We start from the raw sequence: 16527 nt of genomic DNA on the forward strand, positions 1-16527 counted from the left end.
TGTGATCTGTAGTGAGTGTAGGAACAGGTGGGAGAAGACCCTGGAGAGGTGGAGATATGCTCTAGAGAGAAGAGGAATGGAGGTCAGCAGGAGGTGAAGGCGGAGGAGTTTAAATACTTGGGATTAACAGTTCAGAGTAATGGTGAGTGTGGAAGAGGTGGAGAGTACAGGCAGGATGGAGTGGGTGGTGGTGTCAGTGATTTGACAGACTAGTACCAGTAAGAGTGAAAGTGAAGGTCTACAAGAGGATAGTGAGACCAGCTATGTTATATGGAGACAGTGGCATTGACAAAAAGGCAGGAGTCTGATGAGGATGTTAAATATGCACTGGGTGTAACAAGGATGGACAGGATTAGGAATAAGTATATTAGGTCAGCCTAGATTGAAAGGTTTGGAAACAAAGCCAGAGAGGCAATATTACATTGGTTTGGACATGTGCTGTGGAGGGATGCAGAGTATATTGGAAAAAAAGATGCCAAGGATGAAGCTGCCAGGTAACAGGAAGAGGAAGGCCCAAGATAAGGTTTATGGATGTGGAGAGAGAGGACATGCAGGTGATTGGTGAGAGCAAGATGCAGGACAGAAAGAAATGGAAACAGTTTCTGCTGTGGCGATCCCTCACGGGAGCAGCTTAAAGAAAACTCTGGCATAGCAAGGACCTTTCTGTACAATTGCAATGGAATGCAAACTTCTCAATTATATACACATCCATTACAACAAAAAAGTGGTAAAATCTGATAATTACAGAAAATCACTATTCAGAAAAACATGGAATATTAAAGGCTGAAGAAAAGCAGGGCAGACAGTGGAACAAAATGGCCATCAAGAGCACTTACAGCTACGTAAAACCTCTAACTGTGCCCAATGTAGGCTGAACACCTGCAACAGTGGGAAACTAACAATGTTAGCAAGACTTCACGTGCTTTACCTTCTGCTGGTCATGCCACCAAGACCAAGTTTAAATGAAGCAGGGAGGCTACTTTATTTAGAGAATGCATTGGCTTCTTGCTTCTGATGTAATGTTTTACTGTTGATAGTTACCCATGTCCTGTACACTGATAAACATCTCCACAAAGTTTAATTTGTCAGACTTAAGTTATCCATGTACAAAAAGTAATTAGCCCACTTTGGATTAATCTTTCAAATCCAAATAATTTCAGTTGCATGGAGATAACCAATGGTAATGAGACGCACTTACTGTAGAGTGGCGCACTTACTGTAGAGTGGCGCACTTACTGTAGAGTGACGCACTTACTGTAGAGTGACGCACTTACTGTAGAGTGACGCACTTACTGTAGAGTGACGCACTTACTGTAGAGTGACGCACTTACTGTAGAGTGACGCACTTACTGTAGAAGCTTAAACAAAAGCCAATGACAGCTCAGCCCATCCTACGCACACAGGATCACTTTTGGCATGTAGGTCACAGCACATCCCCTAGAGACCAGGTATACTGCCAGACAGACAAGCATCTGAAAGGCCAAGTGAAACTTGAGCATTTGATAGTGTGCAATCAGCATTAATAAGGGGGCAAATGGTTATCAACTCTTGTTCATGGATGCAGAAACATGCAGCATATTTTCCACAGTTTTACATTGTTGAAAAATGTTTCAATGCCAAGCTTACTCCTGAAGCAGGCAGGTATAAAATACCAAACTAGGGAAAACTTACGACTGTTAAAGCATTTAGTACTTTTGAGGACAAAAACCTGTTAACAGATTAGTGCCAACACTACAGAGAAGTGGGCAAAACAGAATCCTCCATCTAGACAGCACAACTGCAAGAGGGTACATGTGTCCAAAGCAACAAGGGCAAAGTGACATGAAAGAACCAACCATGGTATACAAAAAGTTTGGTAGTCTCGAAACTGCAGTTAAGTCAATGGCCTGTACCCTGGCCTGGTAGACTCAAGTCACATCCACTTAAACCGTTTTTAGAATGGGGAAAAGTCACCAAGCATTCAAGTCCCTCCTAAGAGGATAGAAAGCTTAAACGGGTCCATAACTTTGGTACAACTGTTTTTGTTTTTCCCCAGTTCTGGTAGAACTTTGCTGCCAAGCAGGCTACTGTATCAGATACAGCTAGTGTCAGTTAAAGAAAATATTAAGACAGTCCCTTCCAGTTAGGGGGCCATAGGAGGGAGTTTCACACCAATGGCCACATCTCATTTTGTAAGAGGGAGACAAGTGGCATCACTTAAGTATATGCTCCACAAAGGTAATTCCTGACTGCACCTATTTTACAGTGCATGGCTGCATGAAGATACTTACTGGGAAGAAAGGACAATCCATCACCCACTTCCAGAGGCCAGTGTCCCACTTACAGCACTGGAAGAGCACAAGATAGCATGGTGTCCCACTTTTATGTTAGAGACTACTGGATGTGGTAAATGTACCCACATGAATTGGTCCAACAATATCTATTTTATCATGTCCTCAAGTAAAAAATTTGGGTTAGAAACTACTCTGGTGGCAGCTAAGGATGTGGGAAGAGACTAGAGGATACACAAATGAAGTGAAGTTACATGGATACCAAGATAAAAGCCATTTAAATATTTAGTCCATTTAGACTTGCACAAGTCAGGCACAATTTTATCAGCTAGAGAAGTTCAGCCAGGGTCAAGTGGGATAAGATAATTCTACCAATAGAACAAGGTGGACTAGGACTACCTAAATTTGTGGGTATTTTAGAGCATAGTTAAGGCTCTTGTACACACCACAAGCAGAAAACCAATTCAAAGTGGAAGAGAATGATGCAGACAGGGAGGAAGCTCAGGAATAAGACTGGTATTTTGGACACTGACAATGAGGAAGCTCAGGAATAAGACTGGTATTTTGGACACTGACAATGAGGAAGCTCAGGAATAAGACTGGTATTTTGGATGCAGACAGGGAGGAAGCTCAGGAATAAGATTGGTATTTTGGATGCAGGCTCCAAAGGAAAACCAAAATCATAGAGTATTCTACTCAAAGCAGCAGGGAGTATTCCAAGAATCAAACCAGCATAAGAGATTTTTTACGATTGGGATGACTGTAGTTAAGGACACAGTCAAGAGGGGGCTAGAATTTATTGCACAAAAATGGCAAAGGAACCAAGGTATTGGGAGTAAATAACTGGAAAGTGAAAGGTAATGGAATGGGAAGAGGCCAAGAACTTATTTGGACTGCAGGAGAGAGATTTCCTATACTTATGCCAATCCTTGATGGGGAAGGCAAAAAAATAGGGGCTCCTAAATGAAAGGCCAGCACTGTAGAGTTTTCTAAAGAATCTACAACATAAGCTGCCATTAAAAAGCAATAAAGCATATAAAATATTGCATGATAGACTCTGAAGTAGTAAGAAATAATTGGAAGAGATTGGATATACAATTCAAACAATGGGAGGATATATGTACATCTCCCAAACATGCAACTAAGTCTAGAAAATGTAGGATCTTTGCCTGAAGTGTACACAGGTATTTTTATTCCCCAAGTAGGAAGTTTTCCTCAGGTGGGGAGCAAATGTTGGAGGTGACAGGCGAGAGGTAGCTGGGAACGGTTTTTGTGAATGTAATGAGCTGGAAGACTTCAGGGATTCCCTGTAGACCATTCTGGACATACTAGGTGAGCAGACTGGACTGCCTGGGGAGATATTACGAGTTATGATAGTCAGAATTGCCTACACATAGGCAAGCCTTGCTGAAGCCCATTATGGTGACTGCCAATTACTAGAAAATGGAAATAAATGTCTAGACCAACTTTGCTAGTAGTGAAAGTAGTAAGAGAAAACTGGAACTGGGATTTTCAGAAAAGGGAAGCAAACTACATAGAAAAAAACTTATTTGTGGAAATATATGCAACACAGAATGAGGTTTGAGGCAGGATTTGAATGAGACTTTTAATGCTTGACTGACACTGACTGGATGGTTTATAAGTGATGTAAAATGTTTGCAACTAAAGCGATATTTTGCAGGTGTTCAACTTGTATAAGACTGTTTTTGTCACATGGGAAAATTTATGTTTGGGGGGGCAGTACTGATGGTCTCGTTATTGCAAAGGAAGTAGTTGGTAGACCTGCATCTGAAACTGTCAGAAGTTAGACTTCTTAGAAGGGGAATGAAGAGTTCAGCCATTCAAATCCCATCTAAGAAAACACAAGGTAGCAAACACCAAGAAGGTTCTAACAATCCATATGGAGGCAAAGATGTACTGCAGAGGGTTTAAATCCCATCTAAGAAACACAAGGTAACAAATGCCAAGAAGGTTCTAAATCCATATGGAGGCAAAGATGTACTGCAGAGAGAAAATGACAGAATGACTAAGGGACTACAGGAGCAGCGTTGTACTGTACTCAATGGTATCTGGACAGCCCACACATTACACGTCTCTTGCAGGAATGCAAAATCTCAGCAGATGCCTAGCTACAGCTGGATATTAGAACCATTTCAAAGTGCAATGGGTACTGGAGATCTCACCAACCCATTCATAAGTGGTAGAGACATGCATCTTGATTTAGATCATGCACAACCCAAATTTGTGGCTTTGGCCTGAGCTGGATCGGAGGATGACTTGTGTGACAGCCATAGAGCACCTCTCAGTAACCTGTAAATATAGAGTAGAGTCACAGGACTTTAAGGCGAGCCATTCAGGAAAGTGCATTTATACCAGTATGAACTCTTTGGCCTGGATGCCATGCACTTACAAGCTGGTCAATGTGAAATGCTTACTACCTTGGCCACATGATGAAAGGCCAAAATTACTGTCTACATCTGTTCCCAGATACCAGGCTACTGGGTCACCTCTTAGGGTGTCTTTTTGATGGAGTAATTAGCCAGGGTGGCACCCCCCCCCCCCCAAAACAAAGGCAATGCAATTCATTTCATGAAATTGATTTTAGGTTTGTGAATTAGGAACGTCATTTGTATTACACCCTCTTGTAAGAGGTATCATGGGGGAATCTATGACCACTCCTAATGTCAGCCAAAGGCCCCAGACATTAGCCTTTACCTCCGAGTACATGCCAAACAGGAGCAGTCCCAAAGTTGAAAATACACTGCTTGGTCACCAGCCTTAGTGGAGGAGCTCACCAATCCAGACCTCATGAGCAAGACCCATTACCCAGCAGTTATGTAAAGGTTTATGCCCAGTCTGGTAAGTGTAACTATACCAAAGTGGGTACTGTGTTGAAAGCCTCAACCCAGTCCAAGTAGGCCAGTACGCACTGACCCCCCCCCCCACCAAATCCACTGCCTTGGAGGCTCTTAAGAGCATCAGGTTTAGTAGGTATGATCTTCCATGGAAATCTAAACCTGTTTTGCACAAAGTGTCTGAAGCTTCCTATGGCTAATCATTTCCATAGCTTGTTCCATGGCTTTGCATATTGACCAGACTTGCAGGTTTGCAATTTCCACACTAAGTTGGTCCACCCTTAAGTAGAGCCCATTTGGGGCTTCAGTTGAGAAGTGACTTGAGTGTACAGATAGGTTATGTATCTAGCTATTTAGGTGACATCTTGGGATATTGTAAAGGCCTACAGAGGCTGTTTTTGGCTTTGTCAAGGACCACCAGGACTTGCTCCCTCTTAACAGTTAAGGAGTTATGCTAGTAGGTACTTCATAGAGGGAGGCGACTGAAGTTTGAGCTGAATTTGTCAGGTTGCACCACTGATCACCAATAAGGCACACTGATGTGTGGCCCCTGGCACAACTGTCGAAGGCCTTGATAGTCGGACATGCTAAAGACAAGCTTCAGCCTCGTTGAACTTGGTCCTCCTAGTTGCCCCGTTTAGTTTAGAGAGTCCCCATCATTGTGGGGAGCTACTCTTCCCCATGTTGGTCATGACTTGTTACATACCCAGTTAAGCTTAGGATTCATGTTTTAGAGTTTTGGGCTTACTTCTAGTAGGTACATGACTTTCGTTATACACCCAATTAAGCTTAGGATTCCAGTGTTTTCAACTTACTTCTAGTAGGTACAGCAGCCACTATACAGCAATGTATATGGTTATACAGGTCTCTGAACAATTCCAGATAGGCTGCTGCGAACTCCGGTTGGGAGGGGCATTGAATCACTCACAACTTAAGTGTTCTAGGGTTACCAAACACTTTCAAAAGGAAATGGACCTCACCAGTATGTGCACAACCTCAATTAACAACATTAGGATGAAGGGGGGTGCAGCACTCTTGAGTGCACCAGGTCCAGCATGTTCATGGGGTGAAAGGGCCTAAATGTTATTTGTGATCTGTGGGAGATCAGTCTGGAGTAGACAAAGCGTTCACTGCTGCCGTCACTGACACGACACTGTCAGATAGATGGTAACCTCCAAATAAAGTAACTGTCACAGTAGCTATCCACAACAGCTAAGAAACCCAGCAGTGCAGGTTAGTTTTTTTTGGGGGGGTGGGAAGGAGATTGGCATGTTCACCATCAGGGTATACACTAGCACCACAGATAGAAATAAAGTCCACCCTTCCTTCTGTAACATTTCTACACTAGTCAGTTTCCTCAGGGCAGATTATATTGAGGTAGAGAAGTCTTTTCTTTAACTGGGTCTCCTTTGCATCCTTTTTCTCCCAAAAACATGCAACAGTCTTTTGCAGAATTGGCAAGGCTTATACATGCCTTCAGGCAGATAGCATAGTACCTACAAACCTATAAAGGCACAGAAACCTTTCACACCCAATGAAGTCAAAGCTCTTCACAAAAACTTCTGACATTTCCCCTTCCCAGTCACTAAAGCATTAAGAGTTGCCCAAGAGAGAATAAAGCCAACTAGTACAAAGAGCTGCCCACTTCCCAGGGCAAAGTGCAATCTACATTTAACAGTAGCACAGTGCTGCTTATGGGCCCCAGTTAGCACAGGCTGCACCCCTGAAAGCCATCAATACAGCAGCCAGCCTCATACTGCCTAGTACAGAGCAGCATTACTGGGCAGGCCTTTAAGTCTAACCACTACTCAAGTGTAACATTACAGCTTTGGTTACTAATCAGCTCAATGAACACTGTCCAAAATGTTTAGGCCCCCACTGTTAACTGTCCAGAATTACACTATGTGCTGCACTTCAGCTACACAGCCTTTTCATAATGCAAAAATTCAATACACTAAACAGTGTACTGTATACACATTATTTTAATGTACACGATTTATATAAACACATGCATGTACTATACACAAACAAAACTGTGCAGCAGACAGCAAAAGCCGTCAATGCCTACCTGCTGGTCTTCGGTATTTAACAGAGTCCCGGTCACATCACTTTCATTAGAAGCCATGTTTCTGCAAGTGTGGCTTAAAGAAAAAAAAAAAAAGTCAAAGAACCAAAGCTCTCACTGAAGATGCACAAGAGAAAAATGACAAAGATGCAATGTTGAATCCAAATTACAAATCAGCAAAGTTACACAATTAAACTGCACTGCTACCACCAGCTTCAGACCTGAAATGTTCAATTCCCCCAAACATATGAGACTAGGTCTGTACATACCTCCACTGTGACCATCTTAGTGACTAGGTCTGTATATACCTCTACTGACTGGAAGAGTGCAGGTTTTTGCACATTTGATTAGTCTGTCCACTAACCCATCCACATGCAGCAGGACTGAGGTCAGTTACATCTGAATGATTAGGTCAGCTAGCATCAGAGGGGTTGCAATCAACGGAGTGTCAGGTACAGCATATGACAAAAATGCTAGTGGCTGAAAAGTATGCAGACAGTGGTGTGACCAGTACTACTGTATGGCACAGAAGTCTGGGCAGTAAAAGCAGAGTAGTTGTGGAAGCTAGAGGCGAGAGACAACGTACCTGATTTGGGCAGTAGGATGCACACTGTGGGACAGATGAAGAATGAGGGCACAGGAGCAGAAGCCAAAGTACCCCACAATTGCAGCAGAGGTTAAACGGATAGCAGCTTGGGCACATGTGCAGAAAAGCAAGACAGTCAAATGAAGATTTGGGACATACAGAAAGAATACAAGAGAAGCAAGAGTGTCTGGCAAAGATGGATGGAGGGATTGTGAGAGAAGACCTGCAGTCGTCAGACATGTTGAAAGTAGGAGAGTTGAACAGAGATTGACAGCTGACCAACACCCCAACCCCATGCAGACAATGGAAAGAGGGAGTTGATGACACGTGTGCACACATAAGTGATTAGTCACTAAAAAGCAAGTTTATTCACCATCGTTCATAAAATAATTGACAGACTGCACAACAGAAAGAGGGGGGAAATTCACCCCTTAATGTTGGAGCTTGAAAAATACAGTTGTCCCACAATCTGTGGGAGTGAGCACACAGGCCCACTTAATCTGTGGGAGTGGGCACAGGTTAACAGTATCCTGTACAGGCTAGATTTAGAATTCCACATCAAATAACGAGGGGATTACATTTTTGACAAAAGGCTGTTTTTATATGTAGAACACATCCATTGCCAAGCACCTACACCTAAGACAACAGGAAAAATTAATCGTTTTTGGACTGAGGAAGGGAAAAAAATTAGGGTTAAGTTTGCATTTGAAAGTAATCACACTAGTAATCAGTTAACAGTAAACGCTAGACTGTGTAAGGCTGGCAATTGGGAGAGTTCTTAAAGATTTGCTGAAAGCAGGAGCTCAAGAGGTTATTCTGTCCCAAACTAGCACACCCCCCAGAATACTAATGTACACGGAGATAAGATGTTTAATAGAGTAGTAATCAGTTAAAAGTAAAGGACGCAGATTTGACAAAGGTGGTAGAATAGATCATGTTAGCATGTCTTAGCACTACACAAATATGCTGTGGGTACACCCTCTCCCTTGTGGGCAGCAGGTTTGCTATAAGGCACATCTCTGCACATAAGGTGCACACTGATCCACAGCCTTAAAAAGTAGTACTCCCAAGCATGTGACTGCTACAGCTGTGCCTACAAGCAGGTTACCAGTCTCCAAACACCCTCCAACCATTACAGTCACCAGTCTTCCTCAAATTATAAAAGGCTATTTTACCACATTTTTAAACACTACACCTAGTGCTTTACTTTTAAATATTTTATGCTTAAGTTATGCAATTTTGTCACTACCTTTTATCTAACCCAAGAGATCACAACCATTCTACTTGCAAAATCCTTACGTATAAATTAATGCAGATTCTTATGCCAAGAATTTTTACCCCCCTCCCCCACAATCTTATCACAGAACCCTGTCCATGGGCTGTATTGCCTGTCCACAATTAGGCCATTCACTCCATGCAGACATGAGCAGGCATCCCCTGGTAGGGGACTGCCCTACAGTCCATTCACTCATGCCCGAATATCATCATTTGGGCATTCCACTCCCTGCTACAGTTCTTCTTGCTAGGGAAGGACAGTTACCGGGTCTTGAAGAGGGGTCTACCCCAAGAACTGCTTCCCCCCTAGCAGGGCTTTGTGGCACAATGCAGCTAATCACCTTGGAGGAGTATTAAACACCGCTTGGACTGTTACCCAAGTGCCAAGTTTAGATTACTTATTCTGGAGGGTGGCTCTAAGAAATTCCTCACTTCAGCTTCCATGGTTATTCCCCTCCAGTAACCATGCCATTAATTTGACTATTTGGGTCAGTTAAGGTTTCACCATGCAGTGCCAAGAGGGGGACAAACTACAGCCATTCCTCCCAGAATTGGGGGCCCTGAAGATTTAACTCATTCAGAACTTCCCCATCCAGTCCTTCAACAGCCATAACATTAATTCACAAAACGGCATCTAGATCAGAGTCAGGGCTTCATCACAACGCCATGTGTAGCCAACTACTGCATTTTTTTTTAAACTGTTTGGTCTAACATCGCTACATACTCAAGTGTGCTAGCTCGCACTACATTTGAATTGTTTTGACTGCTGGTTTAGCTACTTTACAGACCTTTCCTGTAACTAGTGTAGTCCAGATTCAGATTTGCTGTATCCAGGACTGTATGCAAGCTTCTGAGCCCCCCCACCCCAAAGCATTCTATGTTGGAGGGAAGCCTTCTAGCTGATCAGTGGGAGTGGTAAGCACTAGGTAACCTACCACATAAGGAGTGGTTCTGGCACAGAAATAGAAGTCATTGGCCGTTTGGGCAGTTTTTTCAATCTCAACTTTGATTAAAAAGCCCCATTTACACTCGTTTCCCCTTTCCTGTAACTAGTTTAGTCTAGATACAGATTCTTACTTTTAGCACTAATTTGCTCATTTGTGATCAGCACTTTGTCAGCTTGTAAGCACTAAACCTACCAATTACTACAGCACTCAACCTTCCTCGTAACCTAGAGGAACAGTTTTGGTACTTTCCTCACTTGCTTGGAGTGAAACAGCTCTTGTACTCACTTTCCTCACTTATCTAGGAGGAATAGTTTTTTTTTATTCAGGCATGTCCAAGGGTCAGCGCCTAGTGTTCTCTCCTGTCTGATGAATCTGGGCATCTTGGGGCAATGTAGAAATTGCCTCATGTACACAGACAACCCCCAACCCTGTGATGCACTTATCTAGCCAAACTGGAGGTAAAGCTCTCCAATAAAGACTGAACTTGACAGTCAGAAGGTAAAAACTTGCACAACACCACTCAGTCTCACTAAATCTACACCAGCAAAATCCACACAGACACAAAAACATTTGCGGAGGCTCTCAATCTGCTCAAACAAGAGAGCTCCAAAGCAGAAATGCAAGCAACCTCCACCCCCCAACACAACCCAAATGACAGACTGCAGACTTAAGTGTGCCACTCAACCACAGCCAATAAGCCAAAACATACCCAAAACACGAGTCATAGGCAACTCTAGTCAGAGCACAATAATGTTCCATTCACCGGGCTAAACAAGGTTACCATCAGCTGTCAGGAGCCAGGATCCACCACATAACTCACTCAGGTCACTCAACAAGTACAAATATGACAGTCATTATCCATGTTGGTGTGAAAGACCCGAGATGTACCTCCCTGGACAACATGGAAGCTCAGATCTTGTAGCCCAAACAGGTATGACCCTCTCCTAGTAGGGTTCTACCATCACCCAGAATGATGCCACAGTAAAACAAAATGATTGACTTCAACAATTGGCTAAGCTTCTGGTGCCATTCTAAAGGGATCCAGTATCTGTCTGCCTGGGATGACATGGTCAACAGACCATGATGCTGTGCCAGAGATGGCCTGCACCTGTCACCCCTGAGATTCTGGATACTGGCCAAGGTTCTTGCCACCCCTAGTGCCTTTTTTAGACAAGGTTCAAATGACAAATTCACCACTAACAGGCAAGCAAAAACTGAGGGTGATGCTACTCAATGCTAGAAGTCAAACTCAATGCACTCACTTGAGAAACTCCTTAAAATGGAGAACAGATATATGTGCAGTGACCAAGACCTGGTTCAAGGCTCCAGAGAGCACCCCTGCACTATCAGGCTATAACTCATACCACACTTCGGCCATGTAACCTGGACCAGAACACCAAAGGCAGAGGTATCCATATTCATTAAGGAAACCCACACCTCCAGGCTAGTTGCTCAGCATAATGCAGCCAAGGTTATTCAAGTGCAACTGGGCAAGACTGCAATCCAAATTGTAGCTTGCTACAGATCCCCCACCATGCCCCAGGATTCACAATCCTTTTCTTGATGTACTGGAAAATATTAGGGTTCAACCAAACACCCTAATGGGCAATTTCAACTACCCCACCATTAACTGGAAAACTACGCATGTAGCAACTTTTGTTAAACGGTTCCTGGAATTCATAAACTCCAATGCCCTGGATCAACTTCTCCACACCCCCACCAAGGGCAACAATATCCTGGATCTAGTCATTACCAATATGAGGGACTGGTGTTCACACCTGAAGACAACACCTCATTGGTCCGCTCCGACCATAAACTAATTACCCTAGATATCCACATCCTGCCTCCACCCCCCATTAAGGAAACCACGGTAAAAAAATTCTCCAAAGCCAACTTCATGCTCAAGACAGAAGTGGTGAACTTCATGACACCCATGCAGATTGACAATACAGTTACGACTACTGAATCCTACACAATTGCACTTTATAAGCACTTACATGAGTGCATGGATCGTGTTATCCAAACAGAACCAAGACGCTATTCAAAAGAAAGGAAACCAATCTGGTGGTCCCCTGCCATAAACAAACTATACAACAGAAGGAAGAAACTCTTGCAAGAGTGTAAAATCCCACGAGTGGAGAAGCTCCCTGGTCAGCCTCAGTAAGAAGCTACAATACCGGATAAAATCCTCCAAAGCTAGTTACGAAAACAAAAATCGCCACAGATTCTAAAAGGTAACCACAAAAAAATTCTATAGCCGTGTCAAGAATCTCAATGGCAACACTCAGATCTGCTTTGAGTTACAGCACGACACTAAATATATGGACCCAACTGATATTGCCAACATCCTGGCAGATAGGTTCAGTGCTAACTTTACCCCCCTCTCACCCCCTAAAGAGCTCATCTCTATACCGAAGAATGCAAAGTTCCTGTAATCACAGCTGCACAGGTAAAAAACTCCCCAAAGCCAAAAACACAGCATCCATGGGAGCAGACATCCCAGGCAGAGTTCTACACGAACTACAGAACAAACTGGCACCCCACCCAAGTACCATGTTCAATCATAGCCTCAAAAAACTGATGGACTTTTAAGTAAGGTGGTTCACACAGCCTATCTAGATCTTGCCAAGGCTTTTGACACCATCCCCACTCGAATTGTAGATAAACTCACTAAACTAGGTATAAATCCCCATGTCACAAGATGGGCTGCCAACTGGCTCACTGACAGAATCCACACTGTGAAAGTAGAAGACTCCAAATCTGACTTTAGACCAGTGACTAGTGGAATACCACAGGGTTCAGTCCTGGGTCCTCCTGTTTGGCATCTACTTCTCTTAAATACAGGCTAACAGAGAAGGTTTCTGGCTAACGAAGTTTGCAGATGACTGCAAACTAGGAGCCATAATCAAAACTCAATGATGTGGACATCCTACAAAACGGCCTCACAGATGCCTGGTATCAAACCATGGCCTCAAGCTCAATGCCAAAAAGTGGATAGTCATCCCCTTTGGTAAAAATTTTGTACCCATGAACTACAACATAGGCGGTAGTATACTCAACACTGAACGTGTGATGAGACCTTGGGACATAGGTGGACAGTAGTCTCTCCTTTGATAATCACATCGCCACAGTAAAGAAATCCTACATGACACACCTAATCACAAGGTTTCTCACCAGAAAAAGAGAGGTCATTCTTCCCCTCTACTCACTCAGACCCATTATAGAGTACAACGCCCCTTTTGGTATGTACCTCACAAGACAACAACTGGAAAGGCCGCAGAAATACCTCAAAGATTACCAGCCTCACACAGATGCCCTATGCCGACAGTCTCAATAAACTCCATCTTTACTCAGTCGCATATTGCCCTACTCAGAGGTGATCTCTGCCTAACAGACAAAGCTATGTCAAACCCAGAGCTGTTGGGACATGCTCCACTGAAAGAAATCCCAATCCCTCAGAGCTACATGCTCTAGGGACCTAAACCTTGTCACCCAGAGGGATAGATTCCTGTTCCAGAGACTTCCCATACTCTGGAATAAACTACCTATCTATATCAAACAAAGCTCCTCATTAGCACTCAAGAAAAATCTTGATTGGATGGGAAATAGGAAATTCACCCCAGGGATAACCTGTGGCTCTGCTCGACAGTGGCACAGGAAAATAATTTTCTTGGGTGGCAAAAGCCAGGGTACCTTTTTGGCTGGGCTTGTATAGGCCCCAGGGCAGACAGCCTAGTACCTACCTATGAACCCATTTACTCAACACTGTATGAACAGTAACTATGGAATTATACTGTAAACCAACACTGCGACTATTCATACAAAAGAGCCAAACTCGAACACCCTCCCAAACAAAAAATCCAGTACATAACCAGTTCAAATCACTCCTACAGTACTGCCTTAGTCCCACCTCTCCCCAGGCTAATTTCCCCACCTTTACTTGCCTATCTCACCTGATCATCTAACATCCCTCTTGTAAACCAACATACTTTATACTGCTTGCTCTTGTTCCATTCTGATTGTATTATATTTACTGCTACTGGGTTGTTCCTACATTCATTGTGCAGTTCTACTGTTATTTTACATTTACTGTAAAATATTTGTTTTGTGCTACTGTGGAGATTTCTCCCCCTGGCTCTTCACTAGTAAAATGAACTTGGCTTTGTATGGTTTTCTATATGCCGTAAATAGTTCTGCTGTACTAATGTCTGTTACTATATTTGTTTATTGTCTTGTATTACTGTGGAGATTTTCTCCCCACTGAAAACAGGCCTCTGGCCTAGTCAGACATACACGGTCAACAAATGTAATAAAATATCAAGGTCAATCACACGCTAATCATGAACACTGTTTCAGTCTATAAACTCATTCTGCCTAAAATGAGTCCATTTCACTTACCAAATTAAACAAATGTAAAATACATACAAACTAGCAAAATAAACATGAAATGAAGCTTCACTGCTAACTGACATGACATTTGTCATATGTTGGACAAAGCCTAGGAAAGAACATTAGCTTCCAAGGCTCCAGTTATTACACTGCCCAAAAAACCTTAGTTGCTTAGTCTCCTAAGCTCTCCAGCATAGGAACTGATATCCACTGCTTCCCATTTGCAGTATCCATTCCTTACTATATATCCAAAATGTACTGCTCCTGACAGATCTTAATATACCACAATTTCTACTCTATTCACTGCAAACAATTTACTTACATAATTGTATCTCATGTCTACATAAAGTAGATTTCACTTGGATGGATGACATCTGTCTCACCTGTAACATCTGTATTATGCATTACATACTTCTGATCCTAATTTAGGACTTTAGGAATGGGTGGATTTTCTTTACATACAACTTAAAACATTTAATAGCACTTTCCTGTTACACTACATAACCTAGGATGAGCCTACAAATGCTCATATCTGATAGTACCCTCACTAAAGTAAAGTAAGTGTTTTTTTTAAAGTACAGGTGACAACTAAGGATAATGTCCTGACCAGAACACACCACACTCCTAAAACCATAAATCACATTATGTCACAAACAGCAATGCTTCCCAAGGAAGCAGACACAGGGCCAGCTAGTCAAAATACCTCCATAGCACCCCCACACCACCTGGTGCCCCCATCTTGGTCTACCTACACCATTCAGGTTATCAGAAAAAGAACCCCTGCTAGAGCAGCACCCTAGGCAGCCTAGTTGGCCTGTGCCTAAGGCACATTATGAGCAGACAGAACTAACAGATGGGCATACCTGTCAACTGTCCAGATTTTTCACTGAATGTGTAGCTTTTGGGTCAGTTACTCAAAATATAAAGTTTTCTAGCAAATCATTAAGGTTAGAAGTCACCAAATAGAGACATCAGTTTCAGAATCATATCCTTCAGAAAATGCATATTACAAAACCCTTTATTATAATAACTAACTTTATAAGAGCAATATTTAAACATTCTCCCTATTTTTTAGACATTTATTCACCCATTTTGGTTAAGATTAGTGCAAGTGGGTGTGCAGGGCAACTGGATGCACGGCTGACAGCGGAAGCACCTGGATAACAGTACTTCTGCGTACCAAGATAGGATGCCATTCCCCGAACGAGGTATGCAACATGTACAAACACACCGAACCACAACTTGAACGAAACAAAATTCAACAGAAAGCGAGATGCACAATGCACACCTCCTACTAAACAGAAAAACAAACGCCATGCATTACACAGTCCAGGACACAAAGTCTGAATATAATTATAGGGAGAAAAGATAGAAACTAGAGTCATTTTAATATCATCACTGTAGTTATTTAGCGCAGAGGTCATTACACGACAGCGATGCAAAGTTGTGTAAAGAATGTACCAACAGCCACGATTTTACTTCATATGTTTATCTCCACCCCCCCCCCCCGACAAAATGCTTTCATTTATAGTAAATCATAGAAACTATCTATTAACAATGATTCAAAAATACATGCCAAATAAAAATTGTTATATACTTTAACTATAACGTAACAGTCCCCAAACTACGGCCTTTGCCCCCCCAATTATTTTTGGGGTTGCACCAATCCCTGAACAGCGAAGTTGAAGCTAAACACTTTTGAGAGACGGGATATTAATCAAGAATGCAAGATGAGACGAGAGCAACCTAAAATATGACCCAAAACAGCCTCACTGAGAAACAACGCCCTAAAAAGTCTTACCTCAAACTCCAGACAAGGACTGAACAAGTGACAAAGTTACACTGAGCTCGTGAGCTCTCAACACAAAACTTTATAACGCCCTTGACTTTGGCCCCGCGGAAACTCGGACTCTCATTTGTCAGAATTCGTAGTGGGCGTGGCAATAAACTAATGACTTGAATGATTTGTCTCTTTCAGGGGCGGGTGGGGCTTGCGGCGAATTCGGAAAATTAATTAAAAAAAACAGTTTAATAATCTTCCCACTTCCAGTCTAAGAATCACCCTGTTACTGCCCCCCCATCCAGCTACAAACTTTAAGAGTGGTATACACAGGCTGATCTGTAGCTACAATACCTATGT

The 16527-nt window shown here is 42.7% G+C and overlaps 1 protein-coding gene across 1 annotated transcript in view; it reads right to left on the minus strand.

Moving 5' to 3' along the window:
* Positions 1-16272, minus strand: part of LOC122788422 (perilipin-3-like) — a 415257-nt gene extending 398985 nt beyond the window's left edge. Inside the window, exons 1-2 of the mRNA XM_044055490.1 lie at positions 16189-16272; positions 7194-7266 (exon numbers count right to left, since the gene is read on the minus strand). Of these exons, the coding sequence (XP_043911425.1) occupies positions 7194-7250 (57 nt within the window). The 5' untranslated portion in view covers positions 7251-7266; positions 16189-16272. The remainder of the gene's footprint in view (positions 1-7193; positions 7267-16188) is intronic.
* Positions 16273-16527: the final 255 nt, after the last annotated feature.

Source organism: Protopterus annectens, chromosome 13.part0 (genome assembly GCF_019279795.1).
Source record: "Protopterus annectens isolate FY-2018-M chromosome 13.part0, PAN1.0, whole genome shotgun sequence".
In the NCBI taxonomy this organism is placed as follows: Eukaryota; Metazoa; Chordata; order Ceratodontiformes; family Protopteridae; genus Protopterus; species Protopterus annectens.